The 26645-nt window shown below is 36.3% G+C and overlaps 1 protein-coding gene across 3 annotated transcripts in view; it reads right to left on the reverse strand.

Annotated features, from left to right (window-relative positions):
* Positions 1–552: 552 nt before the first annotated feature.
* LOC111515902 (uncharacterized) overlaps positions 553–26645 on the reverse strand; it is a 37853-nt gene continuing 11760 nt past the window's right edge. For all 3 annotated transcript variants that reach the window (XM_074186617.1, XM_074186618.1, XM_074186619.1), the window contains exons 4-5: positions 1230–1912; positions 553–1171 (exon numbers count right to left, since the gene is read on the reverse strand). In XM_074186617.1, the coding sequence (XP_074042718.1) occupies positions 1256–1912 (657 nt within the window). In that variant the 3' untranslated portion in view covers positions 553–1171; positions 1230–1255. The remainder of the gene's footprint in view (positions 1172–1229; positions 1913–26645) is intronic.

The raw sequence follows: 26645 nt of genomic DNA on the forward strand, positions 1-26645 counted from the left end.
CAAATTTCATACCCTATGCGTGCCAAGTGAATAACCCATGCGCAAGCTTTTTAAGCGATTGCCAAAGTGCGCAAAAAATAGCATCAATGAAAATGTATATGTTATTTTTATATTTTTTAAACATATAATAATATCAAGTCATGAAATAATAGCTTTTTCCACATGGATGTTAGTAGTAGAAACTTCTAAAACATTAAATGGATGAATATATTCGTCTTTAAAAGCGGAATCATTTAAGTCGATCATATTCTGCAGGAGATTTGATAACCTTGTTTAACAATCAAATCAGACCAAATTGACGTTTCAGGACAAACTGCGAGAGGTTATTAATGAACAATATACAGGGTACAGGGCGATGACCGTCGGTTAGACGTATTTTGGAAAATAATTGGAGTCATATCCTGAAAATTGGCGAATCAAGGTTTTCAATATGCGTTATCGAATGAAAATAATGGCGTTTTCCCAACACTTCTGGTTGGATAATGTGAAAATAAAAAATGAATGATTCTAATATTAGTTTATGTAATACACTTTATACCAAAAATAAATCGATTTCGAGATATTGATTTATTTATTCAAAAAAGTAGGTATTCGGCTCTCAGGTTATTCCCCCATACAATTCAAAAGTTTGATAGAATACATGAATAAGCTGATATTGATTAATCAAAATATTTCATTCCATCGTTTTGTAGGAGTAAAATCAGCATCCGCAATACTCTTGGTTTATAACTGTGAATTTCGAGATCAGTTTTCGAAATTAATTGTGAACAGAAAATTTTGTAGCAAATTGGTTACAACCTAATGATCATTCCTATGTTGCAGTTCACAAAATCTTAATGTTAAATCATGTAAATAATACAAAACATCAATATAGTTGTTGAGAGTATTCACAATTTCACTTTATGTGCAACAAAATATTAGAACATTTCTGGTGATGAACAGAAGTTTCTATTGCTCTCACCACCTTTGGTGCTTAAAAGATTGTATCTAACGAAAACTCTTTTCACTAACGGAGTTAGCGAAACTTCTGATAAAAAACAGTGCTCCAGTTCTGATGAATGGGGAAAGGGTTTTCTTTAGATGCACTTCATGCTTAAAGTTCCAATGCTACCTATCAGGCTGAAATATTGTGGCAATTTTCCTCTATTAGGATGTTTTCCAATGAAATTAGCTGAAAAAAAAGTTTGGATATTAACTTGAGATTGTTTTAAGTTGAATTGGATAAATACCTATTTCTTTGTGCAGTTTTATACTGTTAAATCTTGCATTTTGCATTAGCTAAAGTTGTTAGTGCTTCTGCTGCATCTAATTCTTCTCTACCATGTACATGGGGCAATGTATCCACTTTGGCAAATAAATCGTTGATTTTCTTTGTATTTTTCCTTCTGGTTGTATCCGAGACCCAATTCAGATAACTGTTCTCACTGGGTTTAAAATTAACAGCACTTTCTAGCCATTTTGAGATCATAGATGGTTTATTTTCCTCAATGATTCCAACATCATTAATTGGCTTTTCGAAACTATCAAAATATTTATCCCTGGAGTGATATTCATTTATTTTTCGAGGTACATGATACGTTTCCGTGTCGTTTCCTGTTGTTGAGCTTATAAAATAACATTGGTTCTGATTTTCATTAATATTATTGTTGAAACCGGGATTTTCATTGAAAGTTTGCCCTAATTGGTTCTTCCTGTAATGAGAGACATCTGCTTTCTGATGGGATTCTTCAAAACAGTTCGAATTTTGTTCAGATTCCTCCCAGATACTGTTGTCCGAACATATACTGAAATGCTCTAAGTTACCCTGCACTTGGTTGTTGTATGTTTTTATTAAATTTCCCCAGGTTTTCTGTTCAGATCCTCTAACAGCATTCTTCAGTTTTCTTCGCCAGTTAGCGAACCAATTACAGACCTGTAACAAAACGACTGTTACAAAAAATACGAAAATACTTCCTTCTCTCATAGAATAGGAGTTCCAGAATCTCTGAAGTAACCCGTGGGTTGGGCTACTTATCGGGCGCGTCCCCAGGTGGTGGATAGGGGAACGGCCAGGGGACTGGAGGCCCTGTCCGGGAAGCTAATGTGGCCTTACAGACGGGGTCGCCAGACTCCTGGTCAGTGGCAGAAATAAGTAGGGTGAGGGAGACTAAAACCCTCCAAAAGCCTTTGCAAAACATGCCGCCGTGGATCAGCTAAGGTGTAAGGAATCGTGCCGACAGCTGAATGGCCGCAGAATGAGAATAACACAGTTCACCACTCTCATCTTGCACCTGTGGAATATTTTCAGATTCAGAAAAACGCTGAAAACATACTTTCTGGATAATTCGTATTATACAAAGGGCGAGTTCAGTAGTGTAACAAAGAGACTTCTGGCGCAAAATCCCATGTATTTTCTTATGGAGCTAAACTTTCTGCAATTTTTGGTTCAAACAGGAGTGGGGGTAACCTATCAGCGTCATCGAAATCGACGCAGGATGGAACGAGTATCGTAGCGATTTGAGCGTGGAACTCCGCCCCTCGGCCCCCTTGGTACTTCACCTAACCTATCGGCCCCCTTGGTACTCCACCTAACCTATCAGCTCCCTCGGCCCCCTTCAGTCACGTGATTTTAAATAAAAAAAGTTTATAGTTATGGGATTCGAACCTGGGTCGTCCGCGCCGTAGACATTGTCCTTAGCCTCTACACCATCGTAAGATATTGAAGTTAACTGCGAATGTTGGGTATTTATAGCGTTAGTTTTGTCGGGACCGAAATTGACTCATTCATTAAACTTGACAGCATTTTTATTTTTGATTTCCGTAGAATGTAATCGTCATTATCATATTGAAGATAGGAAAATATACTTAGATTTGGGAAATAATTAATATTTCATGTAAAGATGTGTATGTGTGTGTAAGAGCGAGAGGCGCGTGTGACATAATCGATGCAAAGAGAGATGGAGATTGAGGTTTTACCGGTTGCTAGTGCAAGCAGGTGTTGCCAGTTGTACAATAAATCAATGTTTATGGAGTAATGTAGCGTTGCCGGTTTGAAAATTAAGTTATAGAACACACAGAGTCATCTATGAGTCACTAGCTGAACTATCTATTGGTTGAAGAAGGACACTGTAGACACTAGACTCATAAGACTGCATCTGTCAAATGTCAATACATGCCAGCATGGCAGGTTCGGCGTTGCCAGTTGTACAATAAATCAATGTTTATGGAGTAATGTAGCGTTGCCGGTTTGAAAATTAAGTTATAGAACACACAGAGTCATCTATGAGTCACTAGCTGAACTATCTATTGGTTGAAGAAGGACACTGTAGACACTAGACTCATAAGACTGCATCTGTCAAATGTCAATACATGCCAGCATGGCAGGTTCGGCGTTGCCAGTTGTACAATAAATCATTGTTTATGGGGCAATGTAGCGTTGCCGGTTTGAAAATTAAGTTATAGAACACACAGATTCATCTATGAGTCACTAGCTGAACTATCTATTGGTTGAAGAAGGACACTGTAGACACTAGACTCATAAGACTGCATCTGTCAAATGTCAATACATGCCAGCATGGCAGGTTCGGCGTTGCCAGTTGTACAATAAATCATTGTTTATGGGGCAATGTAGCGTTGCCGGTTTGAAAATTAAGTTATAGAACACACAGATTCATCTATGAGTCACTAGCTGAACTATCTATTGGTTGAAGAAGGACACTGTAAACACTAGACTCATAAGACTGCATCTGTCAAATGTCAATACATGCCAGCATGGCAGGTTCGGCGTTGCCAGTTGTACAATAAATCAATGTTTAAGGAGTAATGTAGCGTTGCCGGTTTGAAAATTAAGTTATAGAACACACAGAGTCATCTATGAGTCACTAGCTGAACTATCTATTGGTTGAAAAAGGACACTGTAGGCACTAGACTCATAAGACTGCATCTGTCAAATGTCAATACATGCCAGCATGGCAGGTTCGGCGTTGCCAGTTGTACAATAAATCATTGTTTATGGGGCAATGTAGCGTCTCCGGTTTTGGAATTAATCGTGAACTACTCGACGAAAATTGGAAGCGCGAAAATGATATATTTTATAATAATGAATCAGATTTAAGAAAAAATATGACAATCTGCGATCCGTCATTGTATACGGGGTGTCTCAAAATACATCATTGAAAACAAACATAACGTCGAAGTGTACAGGGTACGTCAAAATATATTTAAGAAAAAACATGTCGGTTCAACAGAAGTCTAGCATTCCAACATGTCGGAAGTCTCGTATCTTTGTTAACCAAGTTAGCATCATCAGGAGAAAGAGGAGATCCAAAAGTGTCGAGAGGTTAAGCTTTGTGGACTCAACGTGAGGGCAATGGGGAGCGAAGTATTCGACAATGACATTTCAAAATACGTGGTTTTCCGTGCGTTTTCGATCGTTTTTCGTGCGTTCACGATCGTTTTTCGTGCGTTTACAATCGTTTTTCGTGCGTTTTCGATCGTTTTTCGTGCGTTTTCGACCGTTTTCCGTGCGTTCATTCGTTACCGTTTCATCGTTATTGTCGTAACGGTTTTTCGTGTTTCAATATGACAGTCATTTATCATTTAACGCGTTTCGCTAACCAAGTTAGCATCATTAGGAAATGATTATTTTGCGAATTTTCAGACTCTTGAACGGAACCTTGTGGAACACCCAACCTAACTTCTGTTACAGAGTAGTGTCGGTCAGCCAATCAGAATGGAGAAATCAAATATCGCTCGATTGATTGTGCTAGATGAAATTGAACTGGAGAATGAGGGTCGAATAATAATAATAATAGAGATAAAACATTAAAAGCTTGAAAGTGACGTAGTCAGCGTGATAGGTGGTGGCGTGTGTGATAATGAATGGGTTATTACAAAGAATAATAGCGCAACTGTCAGAAGGGCACTGAGTTGTATATTTACTAATAATGATCAGATCGTCGCATACGGCATGTCAAATGAAAGGATAAGAAATGGAGAATTCGTCGACAGAGAAAAAACAAATATGGCGTAATGAATATAATATCCAAGGCCGAATGTGAAATAACATAGGAAGAATTGCAAATTCAACAAACTTGTAATTAAAAAATGTTGGGTTATGAACAACTATAAGTTTATTCCAATTGCAGAAGCTTGATTCAAAACGCAGAATTTATTGACAAAGAAAATGAAAAAAATTATTGGATACTGAAACATATGATATATTTGGATTCCTTAGGGTGAGAAGGATTCGAATCCATCAAAAAACGATCACTTCCGGTTTCCACTTCCGGTCCTCCGATTTCGATGATTTCAACATCAATGGATTCGTTTAGATGTCATGAAACATAATTAATCATTTGTCGAAGCCAAAAGAACCTTATAACCTATTTTCATTATACTAGCAGCAACGGACCGATGTGGGTACTCATTTCAAACGATGTCATTTGTAGATTATGAAAAGTATAATATCGAGCATCTAATGTGAAATAGCATAGAAAGAATGGCACATTTGAAGAAAATCATTGAACATATTTGAAATTAAAAGTTGTTGGGTTATGAACAACTACGAGTGTAATGTAATTGCAAAAGTTTGATTCAAAACACATAATTTGTTGACAAAAAAATGAAATAATCATCGTATACTGAAACATATGGTATTTTTGGATTCCTTAGGGTGGGAAGGTTTCGAATCCGTCAAAAACAGGTCACTTCCGGTTTTTACTTCCGGTCGTCCAATTCCGATAATTTTGACATCAATGGATTCGTTTAGATGTCAAAAAACATAGTTAATCATTTTACGAAGCCAAAAGGACCTCATAACCTATTTCTGCTATACTAGTCGCAACAGGTCGATGTGGCTACTCATTTCAAATGATTTAATGTGTAGACTATGAAAAATATAATATCGAGCGCCTAACGTGAAACAGCATTGGAAGAATTGCAAAAACTTCGGATCGCTACGTACATCATGTCAAATGAAAGAAGAAAAATTGCAGAATTCATCGACAACGAAAAAACAAATATGGTGCAACATGTCAGAAGGGCACTAACCCACATCTTTATTAATGATAACTGAATGTCAACGTGCAGCACATCAAATGAAAGGGAAACGAATGCAGAATTCATCCTCAGAGAAAAAGCAAATCTGACGCAACATGTCAGAAGGGCACAAAGCCACATTTTCGTTAATAATTGTCGAATCGTCACGTACAGCACGTCAAATGAAAGGAAAAGAAATGCAAAATTCATCGACAGAGAAAAAACAAAGATGGCGCAGTATGTCAGAGTGACACTAAGCAACATCTTTGTTGATGATAGTTGGATCTCAACGTGCAGCACATCAAATGAAAGGGAAACGAATGCAGAATTCATCAACAGAGAAAAAAAAAACGGAGACGATGCCAAGAGGGCCCAAAGTTGTATCTTCACTAATAATAGTCGCATCATCACATGTAGCATTTCAAATAAAATGGGGGAAAAAAAGCAGAATTCATGTGTTTGTTGCGCTATTCAAATCCAAGGTGACATGGATCAATGTCAACGCTGAATATGCATCTAACAAAGACTCTTTGATTTTCTTTTGTTTCATTTCAGAATATGTCATCACTAATTTTTATATTTAAACCCAAAGTGACATTGATCACTGTCAATGTCGAATCTACATCCGGAGATACACAGTTCTCAAAGCGACGAAACAAAGGCTCTTTGTTTCATTTTGAAATATGTCATCACTTATTTTACTATAAATACGTCATGCATGGCGAAATGAGTTAGTTGCATCCGTTGAAAGTGATACCAGTGACAAGTGCACCGATTCTATTTGAAAGTAAGTGTTTTAGGTTTGACTTTTTCCTCAGATGAATTTATTCAAATGTAATTTATTTGAAAATTGGTGAGAATTGTTGAATCATTTGATTTCCAAAATTTTTCTCGATATATATATGTTGGATGATTTCAGTCAAATGTTTTACATGTCGTGGTTTGTTTGAGATAGTATTCGCATATATTGTCAATCAAAACATGAAGCTTTCATTTTTTATTTTTCACAGATGGATTTACAAAAGTTGAATGCAAGTTCGATCGTGAAGAGAAAGCCAAGTATCAAAGTAGTAGATTTGCCTGTGGAGATGCCGCAGAGGATATTCACTGCCAAAATCGTGAAAGGAAAATTTGGTGAGGCGGTCTTGTTAGATTTGGGAGATAAAGTATCATTTCTACCCCACCGAGTGACGGAGGCGTATCGTCCTCACTTAGAAGAATTTTCATCAGGAAAATACGCTATTGTGTTCAAAGGGTTGATGGACATTGGGAAACCGAATCTTGTCGTTTCATTTGAGATTGTACAAAATTAAGGTTAGTACTGTTTCCAATTTTTTCTTTGTTTTATAGGCAAAGAGTTTTTGGGTGTATACAATATTTTTCATTCGAGTCAAAAATTCTCACTCACAGATATGATCCGCATAAAGTAGTGTATCCATACAATATATTTCCTTCTCTTAGTACGTGCAGAATATGTGTTTTAAATTCATTATTTTGAATGACACTTGATTTTTTTATTTTCATTATATGTGTAGCAATTACTTCATGGAAGACATTACCCTCTCTGTTGTCAAAAAATTTTGTTTAGTGTATGTTTTTATTAAAAAATCGAATTTATTTCAGTGTATGTTTTTATTGAAAAATCGAATTTATTTCAGAATAATACATCAACGTGTGCAGTATCAGTCAGAGTCATCTCAACAACAACATTCAAAACCGTCATAGCAACCTTTCCAGAACGAGTTTCAAATCTAAGCAGTTTCCATTTTTTTCAATCTATAGAGGCTTGAATTTGTCGATATTCAGTGATTTGTTGGACAAACTGCATTTATTCAATATATACACAACCGTAATGAATTTGGAAGACTTTGAAGATTCATCGTGGTGTGTTCCAAAATTCAAGAAAAACACGCCGTTCTGTATGGGTCATTTCAAAGGAAATTTGTTCAGCTGCAGTCTCAATAACGTTGATATTTTATATAAATGGCTTTATAATATACTACCAAAATAAATACAATACATATCACACGCATCTTTTTTTGAAAATGAAAACTTATCTTATACAGGGAAAGTTGTCAAAAATGTGCAATAACAAAAAATTATATACCAGATTTTATAGAGATGAAGAAACATCATATTGAAAGATACTAAGTTGACAAAAACAGGACATTTTAGAAATAAAGGAAATAAGTTTGTCTGTCATTTTAAATTCTGATTCGTTGGGTCGATATAACAAAAAGTGACATTTTATATCTTGAATTTTATTCAGGACACTATTATAGATTATCGACATTTGTCAATAAATTTCAAGTGTGATATTTGGAAATTCATTTCGTATTGTAGTTTTTTCGAAATTCCCTTTCAAAATAGCATCCTTTGATATAGATACCGGACGAGTTCATCATGTGTAGATAACCTGAGTTTCATTTTTATGACAATGTCGTTTGGTGTGATCACGAGTCCAACATTTTCGTAGTAAAACTATCGTTTGTCTGCAGAAAATGAACTTCGCCCTTTATTTTCAGAAATGTTTTTTTTTTGCATACAATGTTAAAATCTATATGTATATTATTTGAAAATAATAAAGACCTTTATTATTATTATTATTATAACAGGGAGTGAAATGAATTCTCAGACATATGAATATAACAAAGTAACGATACAGACAAATATGAAAAATCGTTATGAAATAATTCAAAGCCATGAATCGAAATACATGAATTGCTTCGATATTCTGAAACAAAAACACTCAGTATTCACAATTCCATTCATTATTCCAACTATCTTCAAAATGCACATCAAGCATTTTGTCGTAGTACGGTGACCGGAGCAAAGTTACAACTTCAGCATATGAATGTTTATAAATAGTGAGGTAGGTCAAGATCTTCAACAGGTATTACGAAATTCATTCGGTGTTCATTGATCACGAAACGGTTCTTAAGCTTTCGGAATACAATGCAAATAATTTTCTTTATGACTATTCGTTAGATATTAAATATTATTACCTCAAAATATATCGAAATCATAACACGTTTGCGATTCATTTTTTCAGTTACACTTGAAAAGTGAGTTTCAGTTTGCAGAAATAATAGCCCACACATGTTGGAAATTTTGCCATAGTGTGGTGAAAATCGTATTGAAAATTCTACGAAATATAAGCGCATACATACAGAGTGAATCAATATTTGAAATACGTCGTTTGGAACCCCCCATAACCCTTCTCTATCGAATTTTGGCAGAAATAATGCTGAGTCGTATTGTAGAGTTAACGTTCGAAATTGGGGAAAGTGAAGTATTCAACAGTTTTGCGTGCGACGGTTATGCGTGCGTTTTCGAACAGTTTACGTGCCTTTATTCGTTATCGTTTCGTCGTTATTGTCGTTTTTTTTTCCTATTTCAATATGACAGTCATTTAACACTTAATGCGTTTCGCTTACCAAGTAAGCATCATCAGGAGATGACTAAAGTCCACGCTTTGTCGTATGAAGGTTCGTTTTGCGAATTTTCAGACTCCTGAACCGAACCTTGAGGAACAATCAACCTAACTTCTGGTACAGAGTGGTGTCGTAAGCCAATCAGACTGGAGAAATCAAATATCAGTAGAATGATGGTTTTAGATGAAATTGAACTGAGGAATGTGGGTCGAATAATATTAATAATAGTGATAAAACATTAAAACTCAACTTGTGTTACAGAGTGGTGTCGGTCAGCCAATCAGAATGGAGGAATCAATCAATGGCGTGGTAGAAAATGTGTGAGGATTTGTGGAAATGAATGAGTTATTAGAAAAAAAAATGGAGCAACTGTCAGAAGGGCACTAAGTTGTATATTCGCTGATAATAATCGAATCTTCGCTTACAGCACGTCAAATGAAAGGACAAAAAATCCAGAATCCATTGACGAGAGAATACAAAGATGGCGCAACATGTCAGAAAGACATTAAGTCACAATTTCACTCATGATATTTAGATCTTAACGTGCAGCACATCAAATGAAAGAGAAACGAATGCAAAATGTTATCGACAAAGAAAAAAAAACAAAGACAACGTAACATGTCAGAAGGGCAATGAGCCGTATTTTCGTTAATAATGATTTGTTCTCAACGTACAGCACATCAAATGAAATGGAAACGAATGCAGAATTCATCGACAGCGAAAAAACAAAGATGGCGCAACATGTCAGAAGTGCACTAACCTGCTTCTTCGTTAATAAAAGTCGCCTCGTCACGTGCAGCATATCAAAGAAAAAACAAAAGAGGCAACCGAAAGGGCACTGAACCATAGTTTCGTCAATCATAGTCGGATCGTCGCATTTGACATGATTCATTCACTCAAAACTGAAATATTTAGAAGATACCAAAGGAGATCTCACGGTGACTATAAGTTCTGGTATGCTTTGTTAGGTATCGAATGATGCGTGCAATTTCGTTAATTCCAGCGACATGATTTTCCCAAGACATATTGGTGTCCATTTGAATCTCAAAAAATTTATCGAAGCAGAAGGTGGAACCCCAAAAAATAGGAGATATAGTACACCAAGTCAGTGAAGAGCGGCATTTTTCTGCCGAAAAATTTTTGAATTCCTTCAAATTTTCCAAATATCTGTAACAGAAAGACAAAACTCAGCTACGGAACCCTTCTATCTAATAAAGTTAAGTATGTGTCGGTAGTGTGTAACGAAGGTTTCCATTAAATTCACTGGTTGCGCCCTCTGGAGGATGTTTGTTGCGATACACCATAGGTGACAATATTTATTGTTTATCATTTCGAATCCGTTGAATACAAGGGGTTTGGAAATAGAAAAAAACAACGTTTTAACGCTTTGTAGACGTGTTTGATGCTCTATGAGCAACACCCGTTATCCATATTTTCATTATTATCCCGATTGTATGACCACCAAACATTCGATATTATCGGGATTGAAGGGAGCTGATAGGTTAGGTGGAGTACCAAGGTGGCCGATAGGTTAGGTGGAGTACCAAGGGGCACGCTGGATGGAACGAGTATCGTAGCGATTTAAGCGTGGAACTCCGCCCCTCGGCCCCCTTGGTACTCCACCTAACCTATCGGCCACCTTGGTACTCCACCTAACCTATCAGCTCCCTTCAATCCCGATAATATCGAATGTTTGGTGGCCATACAATCGGGATAATAATGAAAATATGGATAACGGGTGTTGCTCATAGAGCATCAAACACGTCTACAAAGCGTTAAAACGTTGTTTTTTTCTATTTCCAAACCCCTTGTATTCAACGGATTCGAAATGATAAACAATAAATATTGTCACCTATGGTGTATCGCAACAAACATCCTCCAGAGGGCGCAACCAGTGAATTTAATGGAAACCTTCGTTACACACTACCGACACATACTTAACTTTATTAGATAGAAGGGTTCCGTAGCTGAGTTTTGTCTTTCTGTTACAGATATTTGGAAAATTTGAAGGAATTCAAAAATTTTTCGGCAGAAAAATGCCGCTCTTCACTGACTTGGTGTACTATATCTCCTATTTTTTGGGGTTCCACCTTCTGCTTCGATAAATTTTTTGAGATTCAAATGGACACCAATATGTCTTGGGAAAATCATGTCGCTGGAATTAACGAAATTGCACGCATCATTCGATACCTAACAAAGCATACCAGAACTTATAGTCACCGTGAGATCTCCTTTGGTATCTTCTAAATATTTCAGTTTTGAGTGAATGAATCATGTCAAATGCGACGATCCGACTATGATTGACGAAACTATGGTTCAGTGCCCTTTCGGTTGCCTCTTTTGTTTTTTCTTTGATATGCTGCACGTGACGAGGCGACTTTTATTAACGAAGAAGCAGGTTAGTGCACTTCTGACATGTTGCGCCATCTTTGTTTTTTCGCTGTCGATGAATTCTGCATTCGTTTCCATTTCATTTGATGTGCTGTACGTTGAGAACAAATCATTATTAACGAAAATACGGCTCATTGCCCTTCTGACATGTTACGTTGTCTTTGTTTTTTTTTCTTTGTCGATAACATTTTGCATTCGTTTCTCTTTCATTTGATGTGCTGCACGTTAAGATCTAAATATCATGAGTGAAATTGTGACTTAATGTCTTTCTGACATGTTGCGCCATCTTTGTATTCTCTCGTCAATGGATTCTGGATTTTTTGTCCTTTCATTTGACGTGCTGTAAGCGAAGATTCGATTATTATCAGCGAATATACAACTTAGTGCCCTTCTGACAGTTGCTCCATTTTTTTTTCTAATAACTCATTCATTTCCACAAATCCTCACACATTTTCTACCACGCCATTGATTGATTCCTCCATTCTGATTGGCTGACCGACACCACTCTGTAACACAAGTTGAGTTTTAATGTTTTATCACTATTATTAATATTATTCGACCCACATTCCTCAGTTCAATTTCATCTAAAACCATCATTCTACTGATATTTGATTTCTCCAGTCTGATTGGCTTACGACACCACTCTGTACCAGAAGTTAGGTTGATTGTTCCTCAAGGTTCGGTTCAGGAGTCTGAAAATTCGCAAAACGAACCTTCATACGACAAAGCGTGGACTTTAGTCATCTCCTGATGATGCTTACTTGGTAAGCGAAACGCATTAAGTGTTAAATGACTGTCATATTGAAATAGGAAAAAAAACGACAATAACGACGAAACGATAACGAATAAAGGCACGTAAACTGTTCGAAAACGCACGCATAACCGTCGCACGCAAAACTGTTGAATACTTCACTTTCCCCAATTTCGAACGTTAACTCTACAATACGACTCAGCATTATTTCTGCCAAAATTCGATAGAGAAGGGTTATGGGGGGTTCCAAACGACGTATTTCAAATATTGATTCACTCTGTATGTATGCGCTTATATTTCGTAGAATTTTCAATACGATTTTCACCACACTATGGCAAAATTTCCAACATGTGTGGGCTATTATTTCTGCAAACTGAAACTCACTTTTCAAGTGTAACTGAAAAAATGAATCGCAAACGTGTTATGATTTCGATATATTTTGAGGTAATAATATTTAATATCTAACGAATAGTCATAAAGAAAATTATTTGCATTGTATTCCGAAAGCTTAAGAACCGTTTCGTGATCAATGAACACCGAATGAATTTCGTAATACCTGTTGAAGATCTTGACCTACCTCACTATTTATAAACATTCATATGCTGAAGTTGTAACTTTGCTCCGGTCACCGTACTACGACAAAATGCTTGATGTGCATTTTGAAGATAGTTGGAATAATGAATGGAATTGTGAATACTGAGTGTTTTTGTTTCAGAATATCGAAGCAATTCATGTATTTCGATTCATGGCTTTGAATTATTTCATAACGATTTTTCATATTTGTCTGTATCGTTACTTTGTTATATTCATATGTCTGAGAATTCATTTCACTCCCTGTTATAATAATAATAATAATAAAGGTCTTTATTATTTTCAAATAATATACATATAGATTTTAACATTGTATGCAAAAAAAAAACATTTCTGAAAATAAAGGGCGAAGTTCATTTTCTGCAGACAAACGATAGTTTTACTACGAAAATGTTGGACTCGTGATCACACCAAACGACATTGTCATAAAAATGAAACTCAGGTTATCTACACATGATGAACTCGTCCGGTATCTATATCAAAGGATGCTATTTTGAAAGGGAATTTCGAAAAAACTACAATACGAAATGAATTTCCAAATATCACACTTGAAATTTATTGACAAATGTCGATAATCTATAATAGTGTCCTGAATAAAATTCAAGATATAAAATGTCACTTTTTGTTATATCGACCCAACGAATCAGAATTTAAAATGACAGACAAACTTATTTCCTTTATTTCTAAAATGTCCTGTTTTTGTCAACTTAGTATCTTTCAATATGATGTTTCTTCATCTCTATAAAATCTGGTATATAATTTTTTGTTATTGCACATTTTTGACAACTTTCCCTGTATAAGATAAGTTTTCATTTTCAAAAAAAGATGCGTGTGATATGTATTGTATTTATTTTGGTAGTATATTATAAAGCCATTTATATAAAATATCAACGTTATTGAGACTGCAGCTGAACAAATTTCCTTTGAAATGACCCATACAGAACGGCGTGTTTTTCTTGAATTTTGGAACACACCACGATGAATCTTCAAAGTCTTCCAAATTCATTACGGTTGTGTATATATTGAATAAATGCAGTTTGTCCAACAAATCACTGAATATCGACAAATTCAAGCCTCTATAGATTGAAAAAAATGGAAACTGCTTAGATTTGAAACTCGTTCTGGAAAGGTTGCTATGACGGTTTTGAATGTTGTTGTTGAGATGACTCTGACTGATACTGCACACGTTGATGTATTATTCTGAAATAAATTCGATTTTTCAATAAAAACATACACTGAAATAAATTCGATTTTTTAATAAAAACATACACTAAACAAAATTTTTTGACAACAGAGAGGGTAATGTCTTCCATGAAGTAATTGCTACACATATAATGAAAATAAAAAAATCAAGTGTCATTCAAAATAATGAATTTAAAACACATATTCTGCACGTACTAAGAGAAGGAAATATATTGTATGGATACACTACTTTATGCGGATCATATCTGTGAGTGAGAATTTTTGACTCGAATGAAAAATATTGTATACACCCAAAAACTCTTTGCCTATAAAACAAAGAAAAAATTGGAAACAGTACTAACCTTAATTTTGTACAATCTCAAATGAAACGACAAGATTCGGTTTCCCAATGTCCATCAACCCTTTGAACACAATAGCGTATTTTCCTGATGAAAATTCTTCTAAGTGAGGACGATACGCCTCCGTCACTCGGTGGGGTAGAAATGATACTTTATCTCCCAAATCTAACAAGACCGCCTCACCAAATTTTCCTTTCACGATTTTGGCAGTGAATATCCTCTGCGGCATCTCCACAGGCAAATCTACTACTTTGATACTTGGCTTTCTCTTCACGATCGAACTTGCATTCAACTTTTGTAAATCCATCTGTGAAAAATAAAAAATGAAAGCTTCATGTTTTGATTGACAATATATGCGAATACTATCTCAAACAAACCACGACATGTAAAACATTTGACTGAAATCATCCAACATATATATATCGAGAAAAATTTTGGAAATCAAATGATTCAACAATTCTCACCAATTTTCAAATAAATTACATTTGAATAAATTCATCTGAGGAAAAAGTCAAACCTAAAACACTTACTTTCAAATAGAATCGGTGCACTTGTCACTGGTATCACTTTCAACGGATGCAACTAACTCATTTCGCCATGCATGACGTATTTATAGTAAAATAAGTGATGACATATTTCAAAATGAAACAAAGAGCCTTTGTTTCGTCGCTTTGAGAACTGTGTATCTCCGGATGTAGATTCGACATTGACAGTGATCAATGTCACTTTGGGTTTAAATATAAAAATTAGTGATGACATATTCTGAAATGAAACAAAAGAAAATCAAAGAGTCTTTGTTAGATGCATATTCAGCGTTGACATTGATCCATGTCACCTTGGATTTGAATAGCGCAACAAACACATGAATTCTGCTTTTTTTCCCCCATTTTATTTGAAATGCTACATGTGATGATGCGACTATTATTAGTGAAGATACAACTTTGGGCCCTCTTGGCATCGTCTCCGTTTTTTTTTTCTCTGTTGATGAATTCTGCATTCGTTTCCCTTTCATTTGATGTGCTGCACGTTGAGATCCAACTATCATCAACAAAGATGTTGCTTAGTGTCACTCTGACATACTGCGCCATCTTTGTTTTTTCTCTGTCGATGAATTTTGCATTTCTTTTCCTTTCATTTGACGTGCTGTACGTGACGATTCGACAATTATTAACGAAAATGTGGCTTTGTGCCCTTCTGACATGTTGCGTCAGATTTGCTTTTTCTCTGAGGATGAATTCTGCATTCGTTTCCCTTTCATTTGATGTGCTGCACGTTGACATTCAGTTATCATTAATAAAGATGTGGGTTAGTGCCCTTCTGACATGTTGCACCATATTTGTTTTTTCGTTGTCGATGAATTCTGCAATTTTTCTTCTTTCATTTGACATGATGTACGTAGCGATCCGAAGTTTTTGCAATTCTTCCAATGCTGTTTCACGTTAGGCGCTCGATATTATATTTTTCATAGTCTACACATTAAATCATTTGAAATGAGTAGCCACATCGACCTGTTGCGACTAGTATAGCAGAAATAGGTTATGAGGTCCTTTTGGCTTCGTAAAATGATTAACTATGTTTTTTGACATCTAAACGAATCCATTGATGTCAAAATTATCGGAATTGGACGACCGGAAGTAAAAACCGGAAGTGACCTGTTTTTGACGGATTCGAAACCTTCCCACCCTAAGGAATCCAAAAATACCATATGTTTCAGTATACGATGATTATTTCATTTTTTTGTCAACAAATTATGTGTTTTGAATCAAACTTTTGCAATTACATTACACTCGTAGTTGTTCATAACCCAACAACTTTTAATTTCAAATATGTTCAATGATTTTCTTCAAATGTGCCATTCTTTCTATGCTATTTCACATTAGATGCTCGATATTATACTTTTCATAATCTACAAATGACATCGTTTGAAATGAGTACCCACATCGGTCCGTTGCTGCTAGTATAATGAAAATAGGTTATAAGGTTCTTTTGGCTTCGACAAATGATTAATTATGTTTCATGACATCTAAACGAATCCATTGATGTTGAAATCATCGAAATCGGAGGACCGGAAGTGGAAACCGGAAGTGATCGTTTTTTGATGGATTCGAATCCTTCTCACCCTAAGGAATCCAAATATATCATATGTTTCAGTATCCAATAATTTTTTTCATTTTCTTTGTCAATAAATTCTGCGTTTTGAATCAAGCTTCTGCAATTGGAATAAACTTATAGTTGTTCATAACCCAACATTTTTTAATTACAAGTTTGTTGAATTTGCAATTCTTCCTATGTTATTTCACATTCGGCCTTGGATATTATATTCATTACGCCATATTTGTTTTTTCTCTGTCGACGAATTCTCCATTTCTTATCCTTTCATTTGACATGCCGTATGCGACGATCTGATCATTATTAGTAAATATACAACTCAGTGCCCTTCTGACAGTTGCGCTATTATTCTTTGTAATAACCCATTCATTATCACACACGCCACCACCTATCACGCTGACTACGTCACTTTCAAGCTTTTAATGTTTTATCTCTATTATTATTATTATTCGACCCTCATTCTCCAGTTCAATTTCATCTAGCACAATCAATCGAGCGATATTTGATTTCTCCATTCTGATTGGCTGACCGACACTACTCTGTAACAGAAGTTAGGTTGGGTGTTCCACAAGGTTCCGTTCAAGAGTCTGAAAATTCGCAAAATAATCATTTCCTAATGATGCTAACTTGGTTAGCGAAACGCGTTAAATGATAAATGACTGTCATATTGAAACACGAAAAACCGTTACGACAATAACGATGAAACGGTAACGAATGAACGCACGGAAAACGGTCGAAAACGCACGAAAAACGATCGAAAACGCACGAAAAACGATTGTAAACGCACGAAAAACGATCGTGAACGCACGAAAAACGATCGAAAACGCACGGAAAACCACGTATTTTGAAATGTCATTGTCGAATACTTCGCTCCCCATTGCCCTCACGTTGAGTCCACAAAGCTTAACCTCTCGACACTTTTGGATCTCCTCTTTCTCCTGATGATGCTAACTTGGTTAACAAAGATACGAGACTTCCGACATGTTGGAATGCTAGACTTCTGTTGAACCGACATGTTTTTTCTTAAATATATTTTGACGTACCCTGTACACTTCGACGTTATGTTTGTTTTCAATGATGTATTTTGAGACACCCCGTATACAATGACGGATCGCAGATTGTCATATTTTTTCTTAAATCTGATTCATTATTATAAAATATATCATTTTCGCGCTTCCAATTTTCGTCGAGTAGTTCACGATTAATTCCAAAACCGGAGACGCTACATTGCCCCATAAACAATGATTTATTGTACAACTGGCAACGCCGAACCTGCCATGCTGGCATGTATTGACATTTGACAGATGCAGTCTTATGAGTCTAGTGCCTACAGTGTCCTTTTTCAACCAATAGATAGTTCAGCTAGTGACTCATAGATGACTCTGTGTGTTCTATAACTTAATTTTCAAACCGGCAACGCTACATTACTCCTTAAACATTGATTTATTGTACAACTGGCAACGCCGAACCTGCCATGCTGGCATGTATTGACATTTGACAGATGCAGTCTTATGAGTCTAGTGTTTACAGTGTCCTTCTTCAACCAATAGATAGTTCAGCTAGTGACTCATAGATGAATCTGTGTGTTCTATAACTTAATTTTCAAACCGGCAACGCTACATTGCCCCATAAACAATGATTTATTGTACAACTGGCAACGCCGAACCTGCCATGCTGGCATGTATTGACATTTGACAGATGCAGTCTTATGAGTCTAGTGTCTACAGTGTCCTTCTTCAACCAATAGATAGTTCAGCTAGTGACTCATAGATGAATCTGTGTGTTCTATAACTTAATTTTCAAACCGGCAACGCTACATTGCCCCATAAACAATGATTTATTGTACAACTGGCAACGCCGAACCTGCCATGCTGGCATGTATTGACATTTGACAGATGCAGTCTTATGAGTCTAGTGTCTACAGTGTCCTTCTTCAACCAATAGATAGTTCAGCTAGTGACTCATAGATGACTCTGTGTGTTCTATAACTTAATTTTCAAACCGGCAACGCTACATTACTCCATAAACATTGATTTATTGTACAACTGGCAACGCCGAACCTGCCATGCTGGCATGTATTGACATTTGACAGATGCAGTCTTATGAGTCTAGTGTCTACAGTGTCCTTCTTCAACCAATAGATAGTTCAGCTAGTGACTCATAGATGACTCTGTGTGTTCTATAACTTAATTTTCAAACCGGCAACGCTACATTACTCCATAAACATTGATTTATTGTACAACTGGCAACACCTGCTTGCACTAGCAACCGGTAAAACCTCAATCTCCATCTCTCTTTGCATCGATTATGTCACACGCGCCTCTCGCTCTTACACACACATACACATCTTTACATGAAATATTAATTATTTCCCAAATCTAAGTATATTTTCCTATCTTCAATATGATAATGACGATTACATTCTACGGAAATCAAAAATAAAAATGCTGTCAAGTTTAATGAATGAGTCAATTTCGGTCCCGACAAAACTAACGCTATAAATACCCAACATTCGCAGTTAACTTCAATATCTTACGATGGTGTAGAGGCTAAGGACAATGTCTACGGCGCGGACGACCCAGGTTCGAATCCCATAACTATAAACTTTTTTTATTTAAAATCACGTGACTGAAAGGGGCCGAGGGAGCTGATAGGTTAGGTGGAGTACCAAGGGGGCCGATAGGTTAGGTGAAGTACCAAGGGGGCCGAGGGGCGGAGTTCCACGCTCAAATCGCTACGATACTCGTTCCATCCTGCGTCGATTTCGATGACGCTGATAGGTTACCCCCACTCCTGTTTGAACCAAAAATTGCAGAAAGTTTAGCTCCATAAGAAAATACATGGGATTTTGCGCCAGAAGTCTCTTTGTTACACTACTGAGTTCTTATCTTCGTAGTAAACTCTCTTTGCTCCTTATACCATTTTGAAGTATAGTCTATTCATTCCCAATTGGAACGGCAATAAAAAGATGAGTACAGTCCTAAACATTTCTTGCCTGTGGCCCCTAGTCGCCCAGATAATTAGTAAACGTGCTATCAAATGTAGTTGAGGAGTAAAACTCGGCTAGCTGGACTGGCCGAATAATAATTTTTTGTCGTTTCACAATATTTCTCTATCAGTGCCGTGTGTTCGTGGGGTTAGGTGAGGTAGTGTGTGGTTTTGCAAACCGATTTTGAATACTTTTTCTAGAGATCAATTACTCTAACACCAAACTTATATTTTTGCACGCGACGCGCGTTTCGCTTATAAGGTTAGCATCTTCAGGAGAAGCAAATTGATACTGAATCTAAAGACAAGTATTAGCTGTTTATATACCTAAATATACAAATTAATTTGTCAACAATAGATATGGCTTTCTGGAGACCTTTTGAAACAAATGATAACATTACGTGTGAGGAATCTGTCAATAGACAGGGACTTATGATGCACTGTTTGGAACTTTTGGTGTAGTAATGAATATTACTGGAGTTTTTTCTCAACACCAAATCATTCTTTTTAACACCTCGACACGTGTTTCGATCACCAAGTGATCATCTTCTAAGAGGAATATTAAAACATCTTCCTCTTTGAAGATGATCACTTGGTGATCGAAACACGTGTCGAGGTGTTAAAAATAACGATTTGGTGTTGGGAAAAAACTCCAGTAATATTCAATAGACAGTGATCCGGAATATGAAAATAAGGTCTTACATGTCCAAGTTCAGCGAGTAATTTTAAATATTCGTGAATATTCTTTTTCACCAAATAAACTATTTAAAAACACAAGCATTTATTCACTAGGTCACCTTTACACCTTATTCCTACTTCTTTGACACTTTTCACTTCAATAATCAACATTTTTCTTATAAAAAAACTGAATTTAAAAACGAATGCTTCTCCTGGTGATACTCTTATATTTGTAGGTTAGATACTAGTGACATTTCAGAAAAAAGCGGTTGGTATTTGTCGTCACCTACTATTTTAAATTCGTAGATTTGAATTTTTAGTTTGACGTGAGAGAAAAATACAAAATGAATTTGAACGAAATTCATAATTTAGTGAAAGTAAGAAATAATTTAAAACTATATTTGGTTCAAATAGGAGTGTTTGCAGCAACAATACGTTGTACTAATTGCAATGAAGAGTCCAAATTAAATTATGACACTTTATGGTATAGATGCAATAGAAAGCGGAATATGAAAATACCGAAGAAAAAAGCTCAGTACATTTGTTGTAATTTTAAGAAAAGTTCCAAAAACCAATTTACTAGATAAATAATGAAGGCAAAAAACATTTGATTTACTTTAGGAATATTGACTGCATCAGTCGTACCAACCATATCATTAACCTTAAAAACGTAAAATACAGTGATATGTAACCAAAAAGCAGCTCCGTACATTTTTTAACATTTTTATAAGAAAAATGTTGATTATTGAAGTGAAAAGTGTTAAAGAAGGAGGAATAAGGTGTAAAGGTGACCTAGTGAATAAATGCTTGTGTTTTTAAATAGTTTATTTAGTGAAAAAGAAGGCTGAAAAGTTGCCCTTTTCTGAACTTTGAAGGGCCGTAACTTTTTAAATAAGGGAGAGCGCCGCTTTTTTCTTTCGGATTCGTAATCTACGCATCAAAATACGTAAGTACAGTCAAAAATTTGTTCAAAATCGCCGGGTGTCCACAAAACGAAAATTAACCGTTATAGATAACGCTTCGTATCATTCTTGGTTATTTACTACAATACCAAACAATATCACAAAAAAAGCAGATATTGTTGATTTCATGCGAAATCATTACATGGAAATACCCGAAAAGATTCCAACGAAAAAGGTATTACTGTCGACCATAAAACAACGTATTTTTAAAAAAGAGTATATTATTGATTCGATGTGTGAAACACTTGGTGATGTTCTTTTACGTTTGCCTCCATACTATTGTGTGTTCAATCCAATTGAAATGGTTTGGGCCACAATGAAAGAAAGCTTGCGGAAATGTAATCAGTCTCCGACTTTGAATGCTGTAGTGCTTGACAATATAAGGCGAGTGGTGAATGAAGTAGGTAATAGTGATGTTTGGAAGAACTGTTTGGCCCACGTTTTAAAAAAAAGAACAAATATTATGTGCAAAGTTCCATATATCCGATCGTTATTCAACCCGATGATGATTCCACCTCATCCGAATATAGCGAGGAAGAATTTTGATTTTTGTAGCAATTTTGTTGGCCTCTATTATTTTGTAAATATATGTTTGACGAGAATTCGGTGTGATTATTTGTGTTTTCATTGTATTTTAGAGTTTTCGACTCGGAAATCAACTACCGTAAATTTCGAAGTTTTTCATAATTACCCATGGTGGAAAAATTCAGTTGAGATAACTTTTTCATGGGGTGATCAATTGCTATGATTGTAAGAATAAGTAACTAAAAAACTACCACTGAAAAATAATATGCCGACGCCTATGTCGGCATATTATTTTTTGCTGTTCCAATTGGTATTGGAAATACATGTATTGTTTGCTGAATCTATGTTCGAATTTCTTTCGACTTGTTTCATGCCTTTTAGGTCTTTGAAACCAATAAAGGTTATTATTATATGCGGTCACAAGCGATCCCCTTGGGGAACTGGACGAAACCTCATTGTAATCAGCCTTCCTCTGGTAATGCGGGGCTCTGCCATAGTGAGCAACTCTTCCCTTGCTACTCGTGGGAACACACATGAATGAAACAACAAAAACCAATCCTGAGGCTGGACAGAAGTGCTCACCTCAATCTAAGGCGGTGGCTGGGGATGAACAGAAATGTCCATCCCAATCTACCGCTTGGAATGAGGCTGGTCATAGCAGATCATCTCCAACAGCAAAGGCACTTCCTGCGACGGGCGCCAAGAGCTCCGCCTTGAATAAAGGCAAGGAACCGGCTGCTTCTGCAGGAAAGCTCCCTCACTTGTGCACCTCCACGGAGGGAACCCCAAGAAGGTTGAAGAAGCCGTGCAACGACAGTAATATAGCTGCACCTTCCAAAACCTTCGCGGAGGCCACCGTGAGACACCTCAAGGTTGTCAAACTCCCAAAAATATAACCCCTTCAATTTAAACCGTCAAATTTACGAATCGTTTTGTTCTTGAGGAATATTTTTATTTCGAGTCGAAAACCATGACACTTAGTGGCCTGAAACCACCGTTGACAAAAAAGGAATGAAAGAAATCATACACATTGCTACAAATATTCATTTAAAAAATCTGGATTCATATAATACTAATCATACAAAATATAACAAATTTGGAGGCTGAATCATAGAAAGAACAACCAAACCAGAATTAGAGAATGAGTGTTGTCTGGGTTCAGAATCCTCCACTCCTCCGACCCTCTTCAGTAAGCTTATGACGAAGCTTGAGGATTCCTATCACTTGCCTCAAGTTTGGTACCGCCTCCGCTTCTCCGGGATTTTGATCCCATAAAATCCTGTCGAATTTTTCGTCTTCTCTCTACGTTTCTTTTTTGGATGCCAATTTGCTCGTGCACGCTCTCCGCGTAAAAAGTGTTCAGCTGCCTGGCCACCAATGTGAAATCGATATTCAATGTATCAGCAACGACCTATCAAAAGGATTGAATGAACGAACCGATTTGGTTCACGAAAAGAATACTACTGATTCGAATTTTAAAATGTTGGGAAGGGTCTAGGCTCCCGTTCACGAATAAAAATAATTAATATCATTGTTGAACTCCCTTGTCCCACTCATGAGAATATTACACCTAATTCGGCAGCTAAATGTCGGTGCTTGATACGGAGCGATATTTAAAGTTGACGAGACATCGAGAAACGTACGTAGTTGCGAACTTTGCAGAACAATGACCTTGATATAATTTATCGAATATGCGAAACAGACAGACAACCACTCTGAGAGAAATTATACTGTAACAGTGTTCAATCGAAAAGTACCTCACGTATTCAAGAATTAAAGAGAAATTCAATTTTTCTAAGAAAGGGATGTTGTTTTGAAGTAGTTCAATAATTTAGACATTCAGGACAGAGTCCTGAATGGATAAGTACATTAAACGAGATATTCACTGCCAATTCTGACTTGTGCTCTCAACTGCAATAATAAATAACGTTTCATATATAAACGTACCAAAAGGTGTGGAATTCATGGCAAGTTCCAAAGAATATCCCCTTCAATTATTAACTCGTGCTAATATTCCAAGATTTTTGAAAAGTAGATATAAAAACTGCTGAATTCGTTCTTGAACAGTCACAAATATATTATTCTCATCACAGTATCTACGATATTTGCATATATTTTGATAAGAGCTGTACAAGAAATAATTATGGATAATTTGGTTCAGATAGTAAATAGTTAAGTATTTGAATTTTGATTTTATTTCAAATATAATTTGCCTTCAATGGCCAAATCGTCTGGTTCAGAATCCTAAACTTTTCCGACGCTCTCCAGTGAGCTTATAGGGAAGCCCGCTGGTCCCAGTGGATTGCCTCAATTTAGGTATTGTCTCTGCTTCTACGGGATTTTGATTCTGTTCCCATAACAGCCTGTCGAACTCTTCGTCTTCTCTTACGTCCACGTTTTTTTTCTGTGAGTCAATTCGCTCGTGCACGCTCTCTGTGTAAAACGTGTATAGCTGCCTGGCCAGAGAGTGAGAGATTTGTACGACAGGCTGGAGACCCTTGGGATAAGACAGGTCCATGCCTCCAAATTGGGTCTCTAACTGAGACACCAATTTATCGCCTACATTAAACGTTATGATTTCATCCGTTTTATTTAAATTAGATTCTTCGTCGTGAGTGTTTATATGAGACGTAGGTGGATGAGAACTCACGGGAATATCATCCACCGCGGGAGGTGCAGGAAACTTGCAGTTCTTCTGCGAGTAATGATCGCGACGTATAACTATTTTGCTCTCAATGAGCTTCTTCAAGCGGTCATTGTCGATCGACTTCCACTTATTCCTCTTGTTTTTTCTTTTCTTCGGCCCATCTCCGTTGCTGTTCCTGGATGTTCTCGTCACATTGTTGATATGGTCGGTCATGCAACTCCGGGAAAGTTCTGGGTCACTTCTTGGGGCAGCCTCGTCTTTCAGGGGCGCCACAATGTTCCAATGTGATAGCGATCTCTCGGTAATTTTCCACATTTTCTCGATGCTGGGGATTTCAAAGATTATGCTTCAATACTGCTTATAACAATCACTTCTTTAATACTGCTCATAGCAATTACTTTCAGTATATATATATTTTCAATTTGAAGTACTTGAGTTTTATGTACCTGAATTTTAAGTACCTGAGTTTTACCTATCCAATTAATGTTGACAATGTGTACCTGAGTTAGAGAATAATTCAATTAACATTAACAGACGAGAGGTTGTGAAAAATCTATCAATGAACATTGTTATGGTTCAGTTCAAAAGATTCAACCACCAATATGAAATTGATATTGAACGTATCAGCAACGATCTATCAAAGAGATTGAAAGAATTAACCGATTTGGTTCACGAAAAGAATACCAAGATTTCGCAATTTATGCAACTAACTGGTATTTTGTTTAAATCGTATCACTATTCAAAATAAAATATAAGAAATAATTCACTTCAGAAACCAAACGATATTTCCTCATATAATTGATTAGATATCAATCTGCATCAAAAGGTACTCCAAAGTAATTCACATGAAATTGCATTAACTCGTAAAAAATCCACTTCAGATTCCGAGTCGCATTATCAAAATAATTTGCTTTTAATTGCAATAATAAATAACTTTTTATATGAAAACTCAAGAAAAGGTGTGAAATTCATGGCAATATGTGTGAAGACCAATAATTTCAATCATGGAATAAATAAAACACAATGGTAATTAATGAGTTCAACATTTGTCAATTACAACCAGTTAGGAGTTTTTGTAGGTTAAGTTCAAAAGAATATTTCCTTCAAATATAATCAAATCAAAATATACTTCATTGTCGAAAAAGTCTAGTTCTGTTGACAAAGTAAATGATACACAGTACGGAAATGAAACATAGGCGAAAGCACACACAGGCATATAAAATATAAATAAAATGAATGTGCACCTATAGAAAATAATATTTGATGCAATTGAACCGTACAAAATGCAAATAAAACAGAACACTGAGTCAGATGCTACAAATGCAATACGCATATATACAGACGGCTCAAAAATCGAAGACGGCTCAGGATGTGGAGTGTACTCCAGATCACCAAGCCTTAAGATTAAGTGAAGAATCGGAAAAAATACCAGCGTGGTCCAAACAGAACAGGCTGGTATCTCAATCACCACAAAAGAAGTAACCAGGAATGGCATTTCTGGCAAAAACACAACAATCTGCACTAACAGCAGACAAGCCCTATTAGCCTTGAACAGACGTCTATCCATTCCCAATTCGAACGGCAAGAAAAATAAGAGCACTACAAGGAGTGTTCATAATCACTGCTTGGCAAATGGGAAATGTATATACTACCAGTGCTTTTATGTTCAAAGCTTTCCTGGTACAGTCATAAACATTTCTGGCCTGTGGCCCCTAGTCGCCCAGATAGTAAGTAAACGAGCTATCAAATGTAGTTGAGGAATAAAGGCTCGGCTAGCTGGACTGGCTGAATACTAATTATTTGGCCGTTTCACAATATTTCTTTATCAGTGCCGTGTGTTCGTGGGGTTAGGTGAGGTAGTCAGTGGTTTTGCAAACCGATTCTTGAAAACTTTTTCTAGAGATCGATTACCCTAACACCAAACATAATATTTGTTCTCTTTTTTCATAACGTGGACCACACAGTTCTTCCACACATCACTATTACCTACTTCATTCACCACTCGCCTTA

Source organism: Leptinotarsa decemlineata, unplaced genomic scaffold (assembly GCF_025532065.1).
Source record: "Leptinotarsa decemlineata unplaced genomic scaffold, Ldec_3_MD MMD2_P_RNA_scaffold_4, whole genome shotgun sequence".
Classification (NCBI taxonomy): domain Eukaryota; kingdom Metazoa; phylum Arthropoda; class Insecta; order Coleoptera; family Chrysomelidae; genus Leptinotarsa; species Leptinotarsa decemlineata.